The sequence below is a fragment of the Sturnus vulgaris genome, chromosome 21 (genome assembly GCF_052056855.1).
Source record: "Sturnus vulgaris isolate bStuVul1 chromosome 21, bStuVul1.hap1, whole genome shotgun sequence".
NCBI classification, from domain to species: domain Eukaryota; kingdom Metazoa; phylum Chordata; class Aves; order Passeriformes; family Sturnidae; genus Sturnus; species Sturnus vulgaris.
The window spans coordinates 6,027,590-6,050,717 of record NC_142263.1 but is presented as its reverse complement, the minus strand read 5'-3'; the positions used below and the strand labels follow the sequence as shown (position 1 = coordinate 6,050,717).

Here is a 23,128-nt window from a genome sequence, read left to right as displayed (position 1 = left end):
CAAATCCCTGCCCCGGCAGGACTCCCTGCATATTAATTGCACTGCGTTATCCAGCCATCTGTTCCTGCAGCCAGGAAAAGAGCAGTCCCTTTGGTCTCCTTTATTAACAGGTTTCCCTGTAAATGCAAACAAACCCTCCTGCCTCGGCGCTGCTCTCCAGCTCTGCTTTGAGGCACCCAGGAGGGAAGTGGGAGCTCTCGGGCATTTCAGTAAATCAAGAGCAGGGAATGCAAAGGTGGTGATTTCACACTGCCTGGGGCCAGGCAGGAGAGCGAGGGGAGGGGCAGAAGCCTGTGCTAAGCCAAATCCGCAGCTCAGATGGTTTGTGATGCTCCTGCTCACGTTAAAACCCCTTACCCGTGCCCTGGGAGGAAAGGGGGAAGCTGAGCTGGCTGTGGGGGAGATCTGCCTGCACTCTCAGCTACATCCTGAGGTTGGCTGGGTGTATTTCCACCTCTCCTTTCCCCATTCCTTGGCAGAGGATGTGCTGCCAGCCCCAGTACTGTGAGGCTGAGTACAGGGTACCCCAAGGTACCCCAGGCTGAGCTGCCCGGGGGAGGGAAAGGGCAGCCACATCTCTTTGTCCTGGCAGCTTTTGTGGGGAGAAAGCACTAGAGATTGTCAGTCTTGGAGGTGGGCTCCTAAGAGAGGGCAATAGTAACCCAGCACCTTTCTGAAGTACATCCAGCCCCTCCAGTTTTGCTCTTTTGCTGGGGCTGGGAAGGCAGCCAGCTTTGGCAAGGCAGAGGCTGCACTAAACTGTTGTTTCTCCTGCTTCTCTGAAATATCATCGAAATGCCATGGATTGTCCTCAGACTGCAGCTGTAACCCGCCTTACCCCATCCAAGTAAAGCTGCCAGCTCTCAGCACCCAGAGCCCCCCAGAATGAGCTCAGGGTGGGAGGTCGGTACCCCCACACCAAAGCACCAACATTTCACGGATCTAGGAAGGGAAATCAGATTTCCCAGGAATAATAAACACAAGTCTGCCGGCCTGCCCCTGTGGTCATCCCACCTGAAGCCCCCCAGGACAGTGATGATCAGGATGAGGCTCGAGTTACACCATTCAGCATTTGCTTCTCTCCTTGCTCTATCCTCTCCTGCATTTAACATGCTGCTGCAGCAGCACAGGAGCAGCAGGTGGGCTCGAGTGACCTGACATATGGCCATCTGGAGAATCTTTATTTATTACTCTCCACACACATCTCCTCTCTATCTTGACATCTGTGCTCTGGTGTGGGGCTGGGCTGCCCGAGGAGATGGCAGCTCCATGTGCAGAAATGATGCTGCAAGGGAAGAGGTGCTTAGAGAGCATCAAGACAAAAGTCTGCTCAGTAAAAAGGATCAAACCCAAGACATCTGCACAGGGCAGGTTTTTCACCTCCTCCAGACCTGCTCACTCCCCTCCACAGGAGGTTAACACAAAGGCTGCCAGCACTGGAGTGAGTGCTGTGACTCAGCAGGGCAGCATCACTGCAGAACTTACAGGAGAGAGGGTGAAGGTCTTGTCTTGGAGCCACAGCACCAGGAAACAACTTCCAGAACAGAGTGCTGGCTTATCTGGGTACACCCAGCTGAGTCCTGCTCCTCCCGAGGAGGGATATGCACCAGATCCCTTCCTCCTCCAGGCAACCTGCTCAGAGAGAAGGGGTGGGATGTCCCGTACCTTTACAAACCGTCTTCAGAGGGATTGTTACCCACCACAGCACTGCTCAGCCACAGGGACAGCATATGTGACCAAGCAGGGAACGCTGACACAAGCCCATTTCTCACTTTTGCCAGTGCCCTTCTGGCTTCTGACTTTATTGCAGAAAGCCACAAGAAGAGTGTCTCATCTCCTTTTCCAAAAGGGAGCAGATTTCCAGCACAGGGAATAGCAACTCCAAAAATGCAGCATGGGGTTGGGGAGAAGAAGAAACAACCCCAAAATCCAAATAGTGTGGTGACTTTGTTAACATTCAGGAGATTTGAAGGAGACTGTGGAGAACCTACAAGTCAGCAGGTGCTGAGACATAATCCTCTTCCACCTCAGCTCCACTTGCCCATGCTGCTCCTGAGTCCCTACTGGTACAAGCAAAGCTTTCTGCTTGCCCATGCAATTCCCCCAGACTTTGCTGGGTTTGGACTGCTGACACAGGAAAAGATTGAATGACCTAAGCCACAGGATGAACCTCAACTTCTAAAAAGTCTCCAATGCTCAGAAATCTGCTCTATCTGCTGTATTTAAAATAGCAGGACTGAAACAAATGTGTTCCTGTCCTCCTGGCTGCAAGGCAAGGTTTTCCCTGCAGCCCCGTGGAGCAGTGCCCCTCGATCACCCGGGCACCCAGACTGGACACACACCTCTGCAGGTGCACACACACCATTTGTAACACTCTGTGCTGCTTATTTCAGGTTTGAAATTGCCGACAGGCCTGCAAGACCCCTACACCCAGTTAGAGCAGTCTGCCACATGCTTTCTTATTTATTGCTTGGAACAGTCTCTGCCACATTTACCAGGTCTGGCCTGTCACTCCTCCTCAGTGTCCTCCAGTTCCAACATCCTCCCCTGCCCCCCTCCAACACGTTCTTTAATTCTATTAATACCACCTAATAATTACTTTGTTCCAAGCCTGCTGAGTAATGACTGCCAACGCTTCTATTTCATTACTATTCCTGTAAAGAAACCAAGCTTTTAACACACTGAATTTCTGCAGAGGAGTGACAAGGACTGTGCTCGCTGTCCTCCTTGCCCACATCTTCCACAGGGCAGGAGAAGAACCAGGCACTTTATTCTTCATGCATCTACAACAGTTACAACTGTGTGATCTGGTTCAGAACGATGAACTAACTAAACTAAAAAGAATAAAATCCAGTTAAGAGAGCTCAGAAAAAAAAAAAATACACGTGGGAGGAAGATAAAAGGCAGTGACCAAAGAGCATCTATAACTTTTAGGTATCTTTCTTGTAAGCAACCACCCCATGTTCTCTGGCTCAAACCAAATTTCACCTCAGTTCCTCCAGAGGTGCTGGGCTTTGGCTTTTCCTTCACTCATCACAATAAAATCTGTTCAACTTAGAATTCAACCTACACAGATGAGAGCAATTCAAAGCAACAGCGTAAGCAGTGCAGAGCACAGAGGAAGAGTGAATTAATAACTTCCTTCATTAAAGCTTACCTTCAAAGAAGTCAGCAACAGAACTCGTCATCACCATCTTCTCATAGACATTTATTTTTATATTCACAAGAGGAGGAATGTAAGAGGAATTTATGGAGATGCTAAATCAAGGCTTTTGTTCCTAACTAGAAGGAAGTTGCTCTCAGCAGTTTAATTATTGTCTTAGTGCAGAACTGACGTTTCAAATGCTGTGCTCTTTCACTAACTCCTTTAAAAATCAAATTACATAAGCGATTAAGGTAACACAAGGTAAAAGGTAATGCCACCTCCTGAAAAAGCACTTTTTGGATAATTTCACTCAGTTATCCCTTGTGCAGCCCCTACACCCATCCGAAACCGGTCACATCTGGGTCCCAGTGGCTGTGCTGAATGAGGAGCCCAAACCCAGGAGCAGCAGAGTTGGGAGTAATCAGCTTATCCCCTTTTCCAAGGCTATTTCATCCCTGCTGAAACCAATCCCCTCTCAGAGACCTACAGCCTCCACCTTCCAAAGGACAAGCACATCAGGACAACTCCACATGGTACACTGAAAAAATGAGGCCGTTTTATTGATGATTAGACTTTGCACTGGCAACAAGCATCAAGCTAATACAGACAGACTTCAATCAAAGCACGAGCTTTGAATCAGAAGTCGTAAAGTGACATGATGCCTTAATAAATTAAGGAAGTTAATTTCTCCCCATTAGCAAGTCTTCACTTGAAGTTCTTTGCAAATTCCTCTCCTTTCTTAATAGAAGCCTTCAGCTCGGACATGGCTGCAGCAACCATCTTCTCTTCAAAGGGGGAGAGCTTACCAAGGCCCAGGTTCTTCTCCATTCCTTTTTTCTAAGGGAAAGAGGATTTAAGGATTAACCATTCATTGAATGACCTAAAGAACAGCTTAACAGCTCCAAGTATTATCCAGCTGAGACAGAGACTCAGCCTGGCACCTGTGTTGTCTCTAGTCTGCCAACCCTGTGCTTCCTGGAAAGCCTCACAAGCCTCTCACTATCTGTGGCAACTTCTACAGTCCTCACAAACTTCTTCACTGCTCACATGTGTGAAACCAGAAGCCAACCCAGCAGCTCCTTCAGGAGGAGACTGACACCAACTGATCCTTCCTAACTCCACACCCACCATCTGGTAAGAGGATCTCCACTGGTGTATGTCCTTTGCCTGTCATCTCAAACCGCCTCAGAGTGGCACTCCCAGGCTTTCAAGATATCTACATTCCCTCTTAATATCCCTCTGCTTCCATCCCCCCACCAGCCTGTCCCTAAGAGAGCAAACACGACCCTTTGCATCCCAGCAGACATGACAGGGCTGCAGCATCATTGTTTTTCACCACTTCCCCAGGGTATGGGTGACAAAAGGAACACTTCTTTCAGAGTTCAGGAGAGGTCCTGAAAGCAAGCTATTAATCCTAATCCATGCTGTAGCTCCCCATGTGCCTGTTTCTGAGAATGTGCTTGTAGCAGATCAAGCTGAGGAGACAGGATTGCTGACTCAGGTTAATCATATGAAAGCCCAGAGTAAACAGGCCTGACTTGAGGCAAGTGTGACCTCTTAAGCCAAGTCTGAATCTCTGGTTACTCAGTGACCTGTAGTCTAAGAGCAAATAAAAGCAGCAGCATCCTAGTCAAGCTGAGCTATGTTCCCAAGTACCATACCCAAATACTGCAGACTCTTAAAGGCACATTCAGCTGTTAACTCCAGTAACAGCAGGCATTCAGCTGAACTGAAACCACTGAGTAAAACCCACATGACACAAGCAATAGTTGCTGTTTATAAGGCTCGTGATGTAAAGTACATACCCCCAGCTGCAGAGGTGTAGAGAAGTATGGGACCTCTGTCACGTCTGATCGAACAAAGGCACATTCAACAACCCCCTGCTTTCCACTCATGGCATCCAGCAGGGAGAACACAAATCGAGCACCAGCATAGGCCATAGACAAGGTGGCAGATCCTGGAAGAGTTAAACCACTTTTAGAATAGATCATGTTGAAATTTGATACTTCCTTTAGCATCAAAGGTTTCCATACTGTGTGTTTATAAAACAAGAATAGTGCAGTGTCATTGACTTTGAGCTCATGGTCAGTTAGATAAAGCAGCAGCTTTTTGCCAGCTACATGTATCAAATTGACCAGATTTATAAAAGAAACAGTTTGATTTGACAGAAAATATTATTTTAAAGCCATAGGTGGTGTGGGGTCAGTTAATATTTAGTCTCACACACTGAGCTGTTTCTAGTAGCACAGTCCAGGCAGCAGCTGACATAGCAGAACAGATTGACAACCATAACCTGTAAATAAGATTAAACTGCAGAGGATTGCAGCCCTACACACAGTCAAAAAGAATTACTTGGAAGCTTTACTCAAGAACCCACCTGCTCCTGCTTTAGCTTGGACAACTTCAGTCCCAGCTTCTTGAATTCTTGCTGTAAGCTTCTCCAGCTGATCCTGAGGAAACTCCACTTTTGGTGTGCACTGGATAGGGGAAAAAAGAGTTACTATTGAATACCAGAATCCCTCCAGATTCAGCATAAAGTACACAATACTTTTTGTATCTCTTTCTGCAGTTGTTGCCAACAGTTCTGAACTGGGCAAAATGGGTTTCCCAATCTCACAGCTGGTGTGACACTGACCAACTGCAAAAGTCATCAGGGCTGGAACAGGAATCCAGCCATGCCCAACTTTCTCAGGGACAAATCACAGCTTCACAGCCAAACCAGGGCTTGCCATGGTTCCTCCCTACTGTATAGTCCTGTGCACTACAGGCACCCTCCAAGCATTAGGAATTCCAGAAAGTCATCTTGTAAATATTTGGGTCACCGTGGCATTATGGAAGTGGAGCCTTATGAAAGATCCAGTTTCCCAGCAGCATTTAGGAATTCACTGAACTTTCATATACAGCTATACCAGTAGTTTAAGCACAGTTGTGTTTGCCCAATGGACTGTTTAACTAAAGCACCTCTCAGCATTCAGCTGCTCCAAAGCTCTTGCTCTTATTCCCAAGAAAATCTGTGAAGGATACTTTATTCCCTATTAGAGCACAGATTTTGCTTCTTTGTTACAGACTGCTCCTTGGCCACATGCCACCGTCTCCCCAAGAGACTGCACCTGCTTTAGAACTGCATTTCAGCCAGGCTGAAGGGCCAGACTACCAGTCATGGCTGGATCAGCTTCCCTACACAGCCTGAGCTGTGCCTTTCAGTGCTGGAGTTTCAAGTGGGGTGTCCAGTCCATCACAGCAAGATCAGTTCAAGTTTTCTCCTGAAGCCAGGTATTGCTGTCATGAGATACCCATCACAAACAGTGCCAAGATACCTAAACATCCATACTACTCCTCAGTTCTTACCCCAAACTCCTTTAGAGGAAAGCTGGAACTGTTTATACTGCCCAGAGGGGTTCAGATTTAGATTGTTGCCTTCCACCTCATCCTGCACTCCATCCCAGAAGGAAAGCAGCCATGAGAGCAGGGAAGACTCTCTGGGCTCTACCCTAGCACATTACCTGCCATTACACAGGCACTTTATATCAACCATAACATGCTGACAAGTGTCCTGCCACACACAGCTGTCACCCTGACTCACCTGAGAGATCAGAGGGATGATGGTCTTCCCAGCATGGCCACCAATAACTGGAACAGTTACTCGAGCTGGATCCAAGCCCTAAAGGAAACATGAAACTTTCCAGCTTCTGGAGCACACAGGCAAGAAAAGCAAGAGAAAACACCACACTTCACTCTCTGCCCTGGATATCAGGATACTCAGGGCAGGAGTTCCAGAGGCAGCTGCACTCCAGGGACAAAGCCACATCTACAGAGCAGAACTCTGAGTTACTTTGATCACTTCATACAGTTACAGGATATTATTACTGCAGGCTTGGATAAAGAGCAGCACAACATAAACACCACCAGGGCTATTAAGAGCAGTAACCTGTTACAGCTCCTAATACTTTGCAGAGTATCCTGTGACACACAGCACAGAGTCTGAGCTGCAAACACACACCTCACTTGCAAACACCCACAACTCAACCCTCTCCTCTGGTTGCATGGCAGGGCTGGGAATGCCAAGGGAATTAAGGCCAACACATAGCTCACTTGCAGGGGACAGCTATGAAAGGAAAGGTCAAAGTCTCTTGAACCACATTTTGCAAGGAACCTTATCTTCAGGCTCCTCTAAATAAGGGAGACAGGGAAATCACTGCCTTTGCCTCTAGCTGCACAGAAATCCGAGCTCCTTTGGCTCTCTGTAGTGATTTTGGAAGCATTTCTTTATAGATCTGATGATCAAAGCAGGCAGTATCCCTCCCCCTGCACATTAACCATGACCTGCCTTTAGTTCAGCCACAAAAGTATTCGCTCTGACGATGTCCAGTGTTGTAACACCAAAGATTTTGTTGGGATTATACACACCATGCTTCTTGAAGACTTCTGAAGCTATTGGGATGGTTGAATTTACCTACAAGCAAGAAGAGGCAAGCACTGATTAAAAGCAGTTTAATAAGGAAGCCAATGCATGAACTTAACAAGCCAATTAACAACCCGAACTATACTTCCAATTTGGAATCAACTGTAGCCAATTACTTTAATGCCTAAATTGAAGAGCAATTTACAGGCAGGCTGGAATAAAAATCATTAATTTTAAATAACCATTAAGACAATAAATTTGTTCATTCCCATTACAAAGGCTCCTCCCTTAGTGAGCTAAGGCTTTTATCCCAGCTAATACACCAGCCTGCATTATAACCAGTCACACAGACTTGGAGATACTAAGCACTTTTACATCCAAGTTTTCTCTGAATTAAACATAGCCAAAGAAAATGGGTTAGTAAAATCAGGCTTTTTTTCTTTTCTGCAAATATGCTGCAGAACTTAAAGATACTGGTCAAAATCAGTAGGAATTTGGATTACTCTAGTATTCTCAGTCTGGATTTTGGTTTTTCTTTTCCTCTACATTTCAAGGTCTCCAGAAAACACTTACTGGGTTAGAAATAATACAGATCATGGCTTCTGGACAGTGCTTTGCACAGGCAGATGTCAAAGAGGCAACAATGCTGGCATTGGTGTTGAACAGGTCATCACGGGTCATGCCTAAAACACAGGGCAGGATTTTAAGTTACCCATAGTTGCCATCATGGGCAGGAAATCCAATAGAAATCCAATATTCTGCTCTGGACAGACACACATCAGCTTCTGGTTCCACAGATCAAGAAAAAAATTCTCCAGTTGCAGCAATGAACTGGCTCCAAAGGTAACTCCTGTCACTAATAAAGAGATCAGCCCTTTCCAGGAGCAACCAGCCCAACTGCCCATTGTCAGAACCCACTTCACTGAGGCTGCCTGAAGCACTCTGTGACCACACAACCCACACCAGGGTGCTCAGAGCAGCACAACTGCTCCCAAGATGAATTCTCCTCCCTCTTTTAAGTCACTTCCACAACTACAGTTTAAATGCCAAGTGTGCAAAATATTGCTGGTTGTGGAAGTGCCACTCCCCATTTCTATTGCAGCAACTACTTTAACCATGAAAAATGAAGATTTAGGAAGAGCTAGGCATTAAAGTCTAGAATTTTGTTCTATTCCTAATAGGATACTGGGAAACAGAGTGGAAATGGAGCAGGTCAGAAACATTCTAGGAAGGCTTAACAGCATTTACTTGGAGATGCTCCAAGAAGTTGCTGTATAATTGATGCCAGACAAAATGGATTATTTCTGTTCTGCTGAGACATGAAACAAAGAACTAGTTTTTATTCCTTGAGTATTGCTCTGGGACAAGAGACACTAAGGGAGATTTAGGATCACTGGCATGAAAAGTCTTTGCAGCTCAGCCCCAAGTAGGAACTCCAGAAATCAATTTAGCCCATTCCACAAGGGACAGTGTAAGAGAGGCTGAATGAGCTGCCTGATACCACAAGGAGCAGGGCAGGGGCATTAACAGAACACTTACACCCCAACAGACACAGCTGTTTGAGCAGCAGAACTGCAGAGATCCACTTCAAAGCAGCCCTGGGGCTTTCCAATGAAGAGAACCTACCTGGTTTTCTTGGGACTCCCGCTGGAATAACAACAACATCACAGCCCTTCAGACATTCTGGCAACTGCTCAGGTCCCATGAAGCCTAAAATGAAAGGCATTCAGACATTATGTTTTTGACAGTTATTAAATACTTGACACTTTGAAGTATAAGATCATGCCCAGAGGGATCCAAGTTCTTTTTTTTTTTTTTTAAATTTAACCTTCAATTTAGACTTAATCCTGAAAAGCAAAGAAATACAGTTATGAATGGATCCCATCTGATGTTTTATCCTGGCTTCAAAACTTACAGAATGTGAGTGGTGAGAATCTCACATTCACCTGTTTTCCAAACTCCCAGCTCTTCCTGCTATGTGTATTTACTCTCCAAAAGCCTTAACACTAGAGTTAGTGCCCCCAAAGAACTGCAGACTGGCACATTCATGTAAAATGTCACCTTTCGGTGATAAAAGAAAGATGAGCAGATTAAGTTTTGATTTCATCAGAATCTAAGAGAAAAGAAGCACATGGAATTCATGTGGACACCCAGGGAGTGTTAAACCTATTTCTAGTCAAACTTTTAAATTCAACACTCTAAGATAATTTCACTGCACATTTCCTGCCAGATGTCACAAATTCCCCTTCAACAGTGCAACCACAGCCCATTTTCATCTCCATACACATTAATCTAATCAGCTAAACCTTAATTAATCATTCGCTGCTTGAGGAAAAAGCTACTTAAATTGATACTGGGCTTCAGGATCAGTGGGTGAAGATCTCTCCTCACAAGCAATGGGCACTCAGGGTCACAGCCACCCCTGTGGGAGGATCCCTTTGGAACTCAGAGCATTCCGAGGTACCTTTGACACTGGCTCTGGTCTCGATGTGGCTGAGGTCGGCTGCCACGCCCGGAGTGTGAGCGATGTCGTAGAGGCTCAGCTTGCTCACCAGGGGGCTGTTCTTCAGCAGCAGGGACAGGGGCTGCCCAATGCCCCCCGAGGCCCCCAGCACTGCCACCTTGGCATTGTTCTGTGCAAAACAGACAAAAAATACGTTGTAGAGCTGTTCTGGTAGTTACGCCCTCCACAAGCAGCGACCTTGAGGATTTCGCCACTCTTTCTTTACTTTTAGTTCTGTTTCTCAATTTTTTACCAAGTACTATGCAAACTTGATAGTCTAAGCCTACAGAAAATGACCCTCACAGATGAGGGTCACAAATGAGCCTCCCGGAGATCCTTCAGGTTTACTAGTAGGACAAGTGGAGGCTCAAAAGGGAAGCAAGGCTAGGGCAAAGGAACCCAAAGGATCACCCTTCTCCCAATGGAAATGCCTGCCTGAGACTAATACCTGCCATCCTGCAGGCCCAGGCCTGATTTAGGGCAAATCTGGTTTGTAGTGTCTCTAGTTTACCTTGCCAGTACCAAAAAATATGCCATCCATTTGGCAAATCAATACATTTAACAGACTGCAAGAAATGTAATAACCACTGCATATATGTGCAGAAAATGTTTGCACCTGATATAAATCCCAAATAGCACCTGCAGATGCCTCAAGATTGAGGACTAGGAACATTAAGTGACAATACAATTTCCAGCTTTGATCACGTGGCTGAGAATCAACTCTGCTTGGCTGCCCAGTGAACCAATTTTATCCTCACTCAGGTACTGACTGGCAGGGTGTAATTTCTCTCACAAATGCCTGTTTGCAAAGTGGTGCTCCAAAAGAGAAAAAGCTCTTTCCAGGGGCCAGAACAACCTTAAATTGCAACACTGCCAAAGTGATGGAAAACAACTGTGGAGATGTAACAAGGAATTACTGCTGAGAAAGCCATTATTTATCACAATCTCACCAGATTAAAGCTGCAATAGCTCCACGTCCCTTCATGAACAGCTTAATTACTGTACTGTGATGGGAAATAATCTATCCAAGAAATGGACCTCAGTCCAGCTTTCTTGCTACTGTGACAAATACAATTTAGCATAAAACTCTTTAGGAGGAAGCAAAGTCTGGCATGAGCACCATTTATGACTGAGCTGACACCGTGGGGTCAAAACCCCACTGCTAATAAATACATTAAAATAAATACATTAAAAGACTTAGATAAGGCTCTCCTGTTACAGGACATCTTTATAGCTGCAATAATAGCTCTTTTACATCTCACCGGGACAATTAATACTGGACAGAGGTCGGTCTCTATCCGTGCAGCCAGAGCAGCAGTGGTTTGGAGCCAGCACACAAAAGATTACTGCTAAACCCCAACCACCAGCTTTAGTTCTTAGCACCTTCGGAACACAGGGGCATTTCTGCACTAAAGAGAGGAAGCAGCAAACCCATCACCCTCTGCACACCACCAGAGAGAGGAAGTTCATACAGGATTATCACACTCACAGCCTGGCTGCAGCAGGGAAGGAGCTGCTGGGCCGAGACCCGCAGGGCCACAGTGCTGTCACCGGGCCCAGCACCGAGATCCCCTGAGCCCTCTCCCCTGCCTGAGGCACCGGCACACGCTCCCAGCCCCTCTCCCAGTTCTGGGCTACACCCGAGCCCCGCAGCCCCTCCCCGAGGAGACTCACGGCTCCATATCCGAGGAGCACCGGGGCTGCTTCCCGGCCTCGCAGTGCCTCATCCAGGGCCTGCGTTCCACCCGAGCCCCACAGCCGGAACTATGTCCAAGCCCAGCCCTGCAGGCCCAGAATGGAGAACAACCAGGCCTGCACCCCCGCCCTGCAGCCCTTCACCGGGCAGAGCCTGTGCTCCACAGCCCCCTCAACGAGCAGCACCGGGGCTCCTCCCCGGCTTCTCTCCGAGCTCCTCAACAGCCCCAGAACCGAGGAGGAAGCGCGGGGATTTACGCCGAGCCGCCGGCGTGCGGGCGGTGTACCTGTGCGGAGGTGGCGATGCCGCGGCGCAGGGCGGTGGCGGTAGCGGTGCTGAAGCGGGACAGCATGGCGGGCACGGCGGGGCGCGAGCGGCAGCACCGGTGACTCCAACGACCTCCACGGCCTGCGCGACGCCTGCGCGGCCCCGCCCACTGCTCTCGCGAGACTGCCGCCCACGGCGGGAAGGGAGGGGGGGCAAAGTCTCGCGAGATCCAGTCTGAGGTAACCTTGGAGACCGGCGGGCGTCGCTGCCTGCGGCCGGGCGGGGAGCGGGGTGCGTGGTGTCGCGATAGTCGGCGACAGCCGGTGACAGCCGGGCGGATGGGGGATGGCAGGGGTGATGTTCTGCGAGCCCCGACACCTCTACAACATCATCAACCAGTACCGGTGGAGATCGCGGCTGACGGAGCCCAACTACCTGTGCCTGCTGGGTGAGGCCCGGCACAGGCCTGTCCCTGCCTGTCCCTGCCTGTCCCTGCCCCCTGCCTAGCCCTGTCTCTGTCCTGCCTGCCATTTCCCCTGCATGCTTCTTCTATCCCTGCTGCTGCCCCTGCCTCTGCCGATCCCCGTCCCTCCTCCTGCCTGTGCATGCCCCTCCCTGCCCCTGCCAGTCTTTGCTCTGTCTGCTGCTTCCCCGCCTGCTTCTTCTGCTCTGGCCTATCCCTGCCTGCCCCAGGTCCCGCTCTTGCCCCTGCTCCTCCCTGTGCCCACCTGTCCCTGCCTGCTGTCCCTGTCCCTGTTTGCAGCCAGGCACTGTGCTCAGCCTTGAGCCAATGGGGCTTGTGAGGAAAAGCACACACATCACTTCTTGTCATTTCTGGGGCCTGGCACTTGGGACCTTCCTCCCATCCCATTTCAGGTGCCGTGACCTGGTGCTGCTTTGGCTTTGCTCATGCTTGGCTCCCCCTGCTCTCATCAGTCCCATGGATACACACTCTCCCCTGCTGCTCCCCGAGGTTTTAGAACTGGACTAGATTTCTCAACCATTACACAAAGATTCCTGATAACCCCTTCCATTTTGCATAGTGCCAACACCTCCAGAAGAGCACCTGATATTGCAATGTCATTAAATGTTTTGGTGAGGGAGTTAGCCAGTTTGGGAGTGGGGTTGAGGTCTTTCCAGTGCACCTCTCCCCAGCTCTGGAGCAGCAGAGGAGAGCTGCTGGGCAGGTCAGAGTAGGCACAGGGCAGAGCACAGGACTGATGCTGGGAATCCTGTTAGTTAGTCAGGACTAACACTGCTGGTTATCACTTGGTGTTACACACAGACTCGCATCAATCCCGGAGTTTGTTATACCCACACCAGAAGGCCTCTGTTTCTAAAAAAACAAATTACAGAATCATCAAGTTTAGAAAAGATCTTCAACAGATAGGGTCCAACAACTGACACTGCAACATTATAACCACCCCAAAATCCCATCCCCAAGTGCCACATCTCCAAATCTTTCTCTGAGTGATGCCAGTGCCTGAATTCCTACAGCCAAAATACAAAGAAGATTCCACCTTTAAAAGCCAATTGCTCTGTTTTGGTTGGTTTCTTTCAGATGCCCGTTCTCAGCGTGAATTCAATGACAGCCACATTATTACAGCCCAAAGGATTGAACTGGTGAGGGGATTGCTTTTTTGTGTGAACCATCCGTGGGTTTAGCAATTAGCAGGAAGCCAGAAGTGGTTTGAAACCCAGGGGAAATGTCCCAGCCCCTGCCTTGCCTCGGCCGTGCCCCGCGGCTGCCACTGGGGGGATGTATTCTGTCACAAAGCAAAGGTGGCTGCAGCAGCCCGGAGGATTGGCACACGGGAGCTAAAACGTCAGGAAAAACATTGCACAAGAGCTCACGCAGTGCAGCCTTGCCTCACAAGGACAGCGCTGGCATCTGCACCGCTGCTGCTGGTGAAGCAATCGGCGTGATTTGCATCATTGCTGACTTCTAACCGGGGCTGTCAGTGTCGTGTCCACCCACACGTACAAACCCAACACCTAGCGAGAGAGTTGTAACTTGCAAGATGTCAGGAGTGTTGATGCCATCAGAGTAGAGTGGAGCCGTGCTCCTGATGGAATTCCTCTGTCATTTTGGTAGAATCCTGCGGGGGAGTATCTGATCCCAAATCCCGAGGAGCTGGGCTATGTCAGATTCTGTGTGGTGTATGACCATGACACTGACTATCAGGAGGAGGAGAAAGAAACAGGTATGTGTGAGCCATGTCAGTCCAGACCTCACTGCTGGACAGAGATTCTTCCAGTTCCTCACTTCACTTTATGAGCTTGTTGGAAGAGATGTAAATGTTCCCAGTTTTGTGTGAAAAACTGTGCTCTGCCTCTGTTTTTTCATTGTGCTGTGTATGTTCTCAGGCTTCAAATATCAAGGTTTTATTTCAAAGCAACCTGACAGCCCTGGTTTCCCATCTGTGGATGATCCTCTGAAGCCCCTTGTTGCATATGAGGAATGGGTTCGTTTTTTTGCCACATTTCCCTGAGATTTGGCTTGTCCAACGATTGCCTTTCAGGGAACAGTGCTGCTTCAGGGACTGAAATCAGCAGCTCAGGTTCCATGTGTTCCCAGGGTGAGTACTTCCTTCTTTGAGGGTCACAAAAGGCCTCCACTTCATGATATTTAAAAAGATTTACCTTTAGTGGGGGTGGTGATTTGATGGAGTTCACCAAGAAATGTGAAGTGCTGGAAACTTTTCCATGGCATTGTTCAATCTTCCTTGAACCATGGAAATGTTTGACTTTAACACATCCTTTGGCAAGGAGTTCTGCTGTGAGCAGAAACACTTCTGCTTGTTTGGGCCTTACAAAGGACACAGGAGTTTTAGCAAAGATTTACATCACTTTTTAAAGGAAAAAAAAAGTGGAGGTGTAAGGAATGAATAAAGCAAGCAGGCTCCTAAATGCTCAGTGATGAGGCAGTAAAGGGAAGGTGTGAAGAATCAGAACTGGGTTTCTATTGTGCTGATCTATTTCTAAAGCAGACATAGCTAGAGGGAAGCAGGATGGATTCCATGGGAGGAGGAGGAGCAGCCATCTCACATAATCTACTTCATTGAGGGGAGTTTAAAACATTGGTGAAAAATTTAAGATACTTCCTTTTTTCCCTTTTTGCCTAAAGCAGACTAAAGAAAAGGGCCTCAATAAAACTAAGATTATTAATAAAACTTCCCTGGGAATTTACATTAATTTAAATTTATTATGGGAACTTATTACGAGCATTTCCCAAAGAAAAATGGGGAGAGGAAAAGAAATCTAGAAAAGAAACCAGGAGAGGAATAAAAGATCAGGATGAGAGGGGAAAAGCAGCACCCCCTTTAACTGACCTGCAGCAACAAGTAAAGAATAAGCTGAGCTTTTAACAAAGTTTTCTGCAGACCATTAGATGGAATGAAAAGGGATTTGCTGTGGATGTCAGGGAGGCAGATGGGGACACTGGACCTGCCTGGGCAAACAGCTCTTTGGTCTCTTTAGATGCTGGGGAAGGAGATGCCCTCCTCCATGCCAGAAACTTGGAGCAGTTCACCCGGCACCCCGTGCTCCTCCTGAAGGGAGGGTACAAGCGTTTTTCAGCTTGTTACCATTTCCTGAAGAGTAAGAAGACACTGTGGATGCCTCAGGTGAGATGGGATTAATTTCCAATTTATATTCAACTGATGATGGCTGGTGAATTCAGGTTAGATGGTGTTGCAAACCTGGTATTACAGTAATTTCAGACAAAGGAAATAAAGGTAATTTGAGTTACTGTGCTTTGAGTCTCTGAGTCGCACCACTGATTCTTTTACAGCCACACTTTTTCCTCTTCTATTTCGTAAAAGGAAGTTCATGGAAACAAGCTGGGAATGTTCCCCTGATAACCCGAAACTGGCCTATGGAGAGTACAGATAACTGAACAAACAGTAGCAGATGATGACAAGAAGCAGGCTGCTCTCTCACACGTGGTTATCTGGCACAGTACACAGTAAATGTTTTCAAACAGAAGTACAATTCCTACCCAGCACTATGACCCGTGTCTTTTCATTGGAAAGAGTCACAAAGCAAGTGCTGGTGCCTTGTTTCAATAGGCCAGGAAGAAAACAGCCATCCACTCAAGCACTGGTGTCCTGATTGCTTGGTTTCACCTATAAACATCAAGCTGTTTAGCTTATGAGAAACAATTACCTTTTATTGCACATTTAGGACAGGCAGGGCAGGTTAAGAAGCTGCTGGATAACAGAGCATTTCATTCCAAGGTGTATTTTGTTCCCACTGTTCCCTTCTGGTTCCCAGGAAATAGCCCATGACAGGATGCTAACCTGTGGGTGCTACAGCACATTAGGGAAAATCGATTCACTTTGTGCTGCTCTCTGAGGGGCAATTCACTGCTGAGCTTCCCCCTCAGACTCAGCTGAACACAGGCACCTCCTTTCCTCTCAGTTTGAGCTTTATATTGTTGGGCTGCTCCTCTGTGCTCCCAGAGCAGTATCCATGTACCCCTGAGGGATGTCGAGGCACTGCTGACTGCTTGTGTGTTTTCCTTCTCAGCCTCCACGCTGCCGACACCGGATGCAGCTGCAGATTTGTGCTGTGCCACTCCAGGGCACCTGCAGCTCTGCAGGTGGCAGATTATTTCATTTAGCCTTGCAAACAGTAACCAGGGAGAACATCAAAGGGATCTGTCATGCTGCTGCCCCTCCAGACAATGGAAAGAATGTATTCCACCTCCTGTTTAGTTGGGATTTGCTTCAAGTAATGCCACCACAACAGGGAGGCTGTTAATTATTGTCAGTAAAACTAGCAAAGACTTCAATATACAGCAAATCCAGGTGATTGAATGAATCATTACACTAAAATATGTCATGGGCTGCTGACTAAGTACCTTTTCAACTCTTCACATGACTTCTGTTTAAGAACTTATCAGGCTAATGGGAGCAAAGACACTCTCTAACTTGAGCCTGTGGTTTCTTTCTGGCAGGAACTAGACACCTTCCAGCCATACCCTGTAGAAATACTGCCTGCAAAGCTGTATATGGGCAATTTCAAGCAGGCCAGTGACAAACAAATTCAGAAAGATCTGAAGATCAAAGCACTGGTCAACGTCTCTGAACAGCCTGTAACACTGTAAGTTAAACTGTTCAAGGCTTACCCTCACCAGTGTCTGTGATGTGAAAAAATGAGGTGACTCAGAGTTTATTGGCAGAGATTTTGTGGCCTTCCAAGGAAACCTCTGTGCAGATTCCAGTGCCGTTTCATGCTCAGTTTTCTAATTTCTGCTCCAGAGTTAGCACAGCAGCAACACAGTCCTGCAGCCTTTGACCATACCACAGGTGAATTGGGTAAGAGGAGGACTGGGAAGCCCTTGGTATTTCAAGTCTATCACATACCATCACTCTTCAGGAAAAACCTATATCTCTAAATAGCTTTCAGAGCAAAGCCTTACCAAAACATCAGTGTAAAAGCTAAATCACCAATATATCATATTTTTGGGCTTCCTTCCTTACCTATTCTGTCCACAATCAGTCAGCTCAGTCTGCAGGCCTTGCTGGAAATGCAGTTTCACAGAGTGAAAAAACCCAGTGGCACTTCTCAAGGCGGTGACCCAAACAAAGTAACAAATCCAGTTACTCACTCCAGGATGTGAACCAGCAGACATTCTCATGCCTTTGGCTCCAGAGGAGTGTCTCTGCACTGTGGGTAATATTCCCTTGCCCTCTCTGCATGATGTGCTTCTGCATTTTGGAAATTCCTCACCAATTTTTTGCCCCGTAAATTCTCTGAGACTGTGGAAAGGAAAAAAAAACCCCACATGAACGGAACTGGGGGACTCCACAAAACAGCCAACATACACTCTGTGAAAGCACACCTGCTTTCAGTTCATCTGTTTTCATTTCTCTCTTTGTAGGTTATCTATCTGTAGGTTAAGGCATCAATGCTGATACCACTGATATGGAAAATCAGTGATTAAACTGGTTCTGTGTTACAAACATCTCTGTGCCACACCATAGCAAATCCCTTATCACGTTAATGATGATGATGATGATGATGAAAAACTCACGTGTAACAGCAAACAAAATGATCACCTTGCCTCCAACAAACACATCTTGTCAAGGCTGCTTCTCTGCTCCATTGATCTATGTGCTCTTTTTCCAGGTTTGCAGAGGAAGGTAAATCCCTCCATGTATCTGTTCCAGATTCACTCGAAGCAGATCTTTTTTCTTCCTTCCCCACAATTTCTCATTTCATAGGTGAGTGGATCCTGATCTGGAATTCCTGAGCCCTTGCTCACTGTGGGATATTAGATGGGAGTGACAGGAAGCCCAGACAGGAGGGTAAGCAGGCCCACACCCTGATGGATACCAGAGCTGCCTCACTAACCAGCCTGCTGGACAGAGAGGAGATTTTACAGGGCATCTGACTCTGATGTCCCTGCTCACTTTAAAGGATATCTCACTCTGATAACAGGGAGCTTTCCACCCAGTCTGGAAAGGCTTTGCAGCAAGGTATCTACCAGGACTCCATAGGATTCCCTCTTACTCCTTTGCAACAGCCCTTTGACTCTCACCAGCCCAAATCTTCAGCCACCAGAGCTTTATCTGAACCAGAGTGTGACACACATTAGGGACCTGAGCACGAGGCCTTGATATTCTTTGTGATTTGCAGTGCAGACCCATCGTAGGGCCCAGGAAGACTTTCAGGTTGGACAGCATGAACCTGCCTTCAGCTGATTACATCAGATAGGGCAACAAAAAACACACTCTGCAGCTCAGTGCCTGCAGCTGCACAGCAGACACAGCTCCTGCAGCTCCATCCTGATGCTGTCCAACCATGTCATTATCTTTTATTGTGCTTATCAAATAACACCTGCCACAGACCAAGGCCCTGCCGAGCTGTGCTGCACAGAGCCAGAAGCAAAAGACCACCCTATCCCCAAAGACATTAATCCAAGTAAAATATCAGACATGACAACTGCACACAAAGAAACAACATTTGAGGATATAATTTTGTAGTCTTTAACTGAATTTCATTATTTGGTGCACCTGAATGTTGGCATTCACTTACTTGCCTTTCATTGTGTCTCATGCTTTTTCCCAGTAGTATTTCAGAAGTTTCCTTCTGACAGCACACATGATTTCTGGTTGTCCCCAAACTAGACTACAAGAGTCTATTAGCTGCACTTGTGGAAGTGTTCCACTGTTTACCTGATAGTGGAACTATTTATTTGGCAGTGGAGAGCAGATTACTCAAACCAGAACACGAGACTAAAGCTCTCCACATACTCCAAGAGGAGTGTGCATGTCCTCATGCCAGGTGTATGTTGGAGTGAGGCCAGTTCTACCCAGATCTTAGGATAGAACCACCATCTCACAATAGAAATGAGTTTAAAAATGCTGGCTTAGTGCTTGGGAAAAAAAAGAACAAACAAAACATCATGACAGCATAAAAGAAAAGGCTTTGCTCTATGAATTCTGGAGTTCAGAAGCTAATATTTTAAACACATCATTCTGTCTAGAGAGGGAGAGAAAGAATTAAAAGGTTATGAACTAAATATGCAACCTTCCAGGCAAAATAAAATTTCAATACCTTTAGATCTGTCTGGGGAGAATTTGTGATGCTGACCACAGCTGATAGGTCATAAAAGACCACTTCTCCTCAGATCCCCAAAGTGAAGGTGACACTGATGTGTAATGAAGCATTGACTGGTCATTGTCATTGGTGCTGCTCTTCAAGGCCATATTTTAACTGTGGATTTTTAAGAAAGGCAAAAGCTTACAGAAATGGGAGCTGGCAGTGCCCATCTGCTGCTGTCAGGGTTCCTGAGGGCTCCTGTCTCTCAAGGCTGCAGCCCCCCTGTCAGCTGTCACCAAATTAGTGCTTGACTCTGCCATGGGGAGCTCCATTTCCCAGCTCACTAATTTGTGATTGGCATTTCTTGACTCAGATGCTCAGCTGGACGTGGGAGCAGTGCTGGTGTTCTCCAGCCTGGGGATAAGCCGGAGCAGCACAGCCACCATGGCCTATCTGATGCACTCCTGTCGCTTTTCCCTGCAGGTATGTCACTGTCACAGTCCTGCAGAAACTGCCTCTGCACTTCATTGCTCCTTCTGAAGCCCCATCACTGTAGTAATAAGACATTCTCTGTGATTTCATGCACATTATCCACCTGATAATGGAACTGATTATATGATTTGAGATTGCATCTTCTTTAGACAATTAAGGAGGTGGCTTCGGTGTGATTTTGGATATGTGAGTCCTTACTCTAGAACTTGTGATATTTTTGTTTTCCCTACTTAACTAAAGCAAAGCCATGGATACAAAACATGATGTTTTTCTCCTGGATTTGAGGAAAAGAGTGGAAGCTACTGCAGTTAATCCTATCTCTTCATTCCATGGCATTATAGAAGTTCAGAACCCAGTGTTTCCAGGGCTCTCATTTACCATTGACTTCAGCACTGACTTATTCCACAATCCTTTTTTTATTCCTCCAGAAGCAATCCCTTCACACAGACACTGTGTATAGAAATGTGGAATGGGATAATACTTGCCCAGGAGGGATGTACAGGTCAGATGGCCAGTACAGGCTGTTCCATAGCTCTGAATAATGAAAGAAATTAAAGAAGGATGGCTGGGAATGGCCTGGCTGTGCAAGAGCCTGGTGGCCTCTCCCCTGGTGCCAGGCCTTTCTCCCTTTCCATACAACACACAGGCAGCATCTCCTGGTACCTCCTAACATGAAGCAGGAGAGTTCCCATTGCAACTGACCATCATCTCCTTAAAAACCTCACCCTTGTTTGGAAAGCTGGGGAGCTTGAAGGGATTGATCCAAACTTCACTAAAGCTGGGTTTGTATCTGATAAGGTCATTGATTTTGTGCACACATGTCCAACGTAAGAGGAAAGCTCTTTCCATGGCTGTGTGCCAGTGGGTAATTAGAGGCTAAGGGTGCCAGCAGGGCTCAGACAGGGTTCAATCCCTGCACTAACAGGGCTGTGATTGCTCCTGCAGGCTGATAACAGCCACTCACTCACTGAATCACAGAAAGTGCTTCCAATGGCAGTGCAAAAGTCAAAGCCTGAGCCTTGCCATTCCTCTCAGTTGGCATCAACAGGTTGATCTCAACATTTCACTAAATGCCAAAAAAAAAGAGAAAATATTGACAGGGCAGTGCTTGCCCTCTGTTGGCTAGGCAAAGCTTTCCTGAGGGATTACCCTGGCAGACAAGTTTGTTTCTTGCAGACAAAAGCAGTGCAACAGATTCCTGTGTGATCCTCTAGCCAATCCAGACAAAGATCTTTGAAAGCTTCCAAAAAGACAAAAGCAAGGAGTTGGGATGTGCAGCTCCTGCTTCAATCAGTGAGCAATATGTGAGTAGATCTACTGAGACCAGGGGAACCAGAGACACCCACACTGTTGACTCAGAGGAGTAAATATTGGAATATCAGTCTCAGAGCCTGCAGAATCAGCAAGATTAGAAAAACAAACCAATGGAGCACTATCTGCTGACCTTTGGTCTCATTTCACTTGAGCAACCCTCCAAGTGCAGGGGGCAAGCTCCTTTACAAGCAGGAAGATGAGCACTGACAGGAAAACTCAGGGGTAGAGCTGGAGTAATGCTGGTGGATGTGCCCTGTGTGTGTCAGAGTTTCTAGGTGATTACTTGGAGCTAACAAATAATTAAGATGGCTGTAATTAATACAGTGGGATAACTGCGAGGTCATAACTGCTCTGCCACATCAGGTCACATCAATCCAAAAAAATGATAGCCTTCATTGTTTTATAACCTTAATAGCTGACACTTCACTGCTTTGCTCATCATCTGTGGAAGGAACAGCATTTTAGGGTAGAAAATCCAGGACTGCATCACTCCTCAGAGTAGAATAACATTAAGTAGTGAAAGCAGCCTGTCCTCGTATCCAGGAGAGCAGAGCATGAAGGGGACAGGTTTCTCTCAGGTTCACATCTGGATCCAGCCTGTCCCCACTTTGGTACCAAACTCTTCTCTGCAGGTTCTTGCTGTCCAGCACAGACAGCAAATACAAAGCTGTTGACTGAAGTGTAACTGCTTTGTGGAAATGCCCATGAGTCACTTACTATTCAACTCCTAACACTTCTTTTCTTTACTTCTGTTTACAGAGAGCTTGGAAATACCTTCTGAAATGCAAAATGAATATGAGACCAAACCGGGGCTTTGTGGAACAGCTCTCAGCATGGGAGAACCAAATCTATGGATGCCCAGTCACAGACGTCTCTGAACCAAATTACTGACAGAGAACTTCCCATGGGGAAAGCCACTTCCCTTCCCCTTTCTGAGGAGAAAGTTACTTGAACACTGTGTGAAAAAAGACCCAAATGCTTTCCTCTTTAGCTCCATGTCATTTTGGGTCAAGATTTGGACCCTCCTGAGGAACTCACCTGTGCTAGAGGAGGTGGCAGTTTGGGGAATGCAAGTCCTGCAGTATGTGGCCCATTAGACACAACTCAACTCTTTTGTAAGCAAAAGGGATTATACCCCCAGCTGTGGGGCAGTCAGGGTTATCTCTCTAAAGGTTTGTTATCCATGGTCTGGAATAATAAATTTAGAGTCTGACAGTGCCCATTTCCAGCCCAGAGAGGTGACAACAGAATTTCCCTGTTTCAAAAGTCTCTGTGCCCTGTGAATGCCTTATCAGTTACTCACAGATATGACCATGGGCTCACAGACTCGCTTGTTGGACTGTTGACAAGTCCACCCTTCCTTTGCTGCCTTCTAATCCTACAACCAAACCTCTGGGCACAGCTGGCAATTTTAAAGCCTCGGTCACAGCTGTCACATGAAACATAAACTCAGCGCCGTCCTCCCTCTTACTGCACTCCGAATTCTGTTTTTTGGCATCACAAAATAAAACACGACAGAAAACACGCTCTGGCTTTGCAGCACTCTGTGTTTGGGATTTAGCGGCGGGTTTGGGTTTCTGTTTGTGACACGCGCGGCAGGGCCGGGAACGCACCCCGAGAGCTGCCCGAGCTGAGAGCGAGCTCACACAGCCGGGAGCGAGCCAGCGAAGCGCGGCGATTTCAGGGAATTCCTTCTTTTCCAGGCTCCCATTTAAAGGAAAGGCAGAGCGAGGGAAGCCCCGCCCCGGCCCCGCCCCG

General features: G+C 47.1%; 2 protein-coding genes across 2 annotated transcripts; one reads left to right on the top strand and one right to left on the bottom strand.

Moving 5' to 3' along the window:
- Positions 1-3,679: 3,679 nt before the first annotated feature.
- MDH2 (malate dehydrogenase 2) lies at positions 3,680-12,138 on the bottom strand. The gene is made up of 9 exons (XM_014876511.2): positions 12,033-12,138; positions 10,012-10,180; positions 9,174-9,257; positions 8,121-8,230; positions 7,473-7,598; positions 6,729-6,806; positions 5,523-5,622; positions 4,951-5,102; positions 3,680-3,982 (listed from the first exon to the last, which is right to left on the bottom strand). The coding sequence occupies exons 1-9, from the start codon at positions 12,096-12,098 to the stop codon at positions 3,851-3,853; spliced, it is 1,017 nt and encodes a 338-aa protein (XP_014731997.1). The 5' UTR covers positions 12,099-12,138; the 3' UTR covers positions 3,680-3,850.
- An 89-nt stretch (positions 12,139-12,227) lies between these two features.
- STYXL1 (serine/threonine/tyrosine interacting like 1) lies at positions 12,228-22,894 on the top strand. Its single transcript, XM_014876512.2, has 9 exons — positions 12,228-12,461; positions 13,575-13,636; positions 14,109-14,217; positions 14,536-14,592; positions 15,494-15,639; positions 16,974-17,119; positions 18,149-18,243; positions 19,938-20,047; positions 22,130-22,894. The coding sequence occupies exons 1-9, from the start codon at positions 12,359-12,361 to the stop codon at positions 22,259-22,261; spliced, it is 960 nt and encodes a 319-aa protein (XP_014731998.2). The 5' UTR covers positions 12,228-12,358; the 3' UTR covers positions 22,262-22,894.
- The last annotated feature ends 234 nt before the right edge of the window (positions 22,895-23,128 follow it).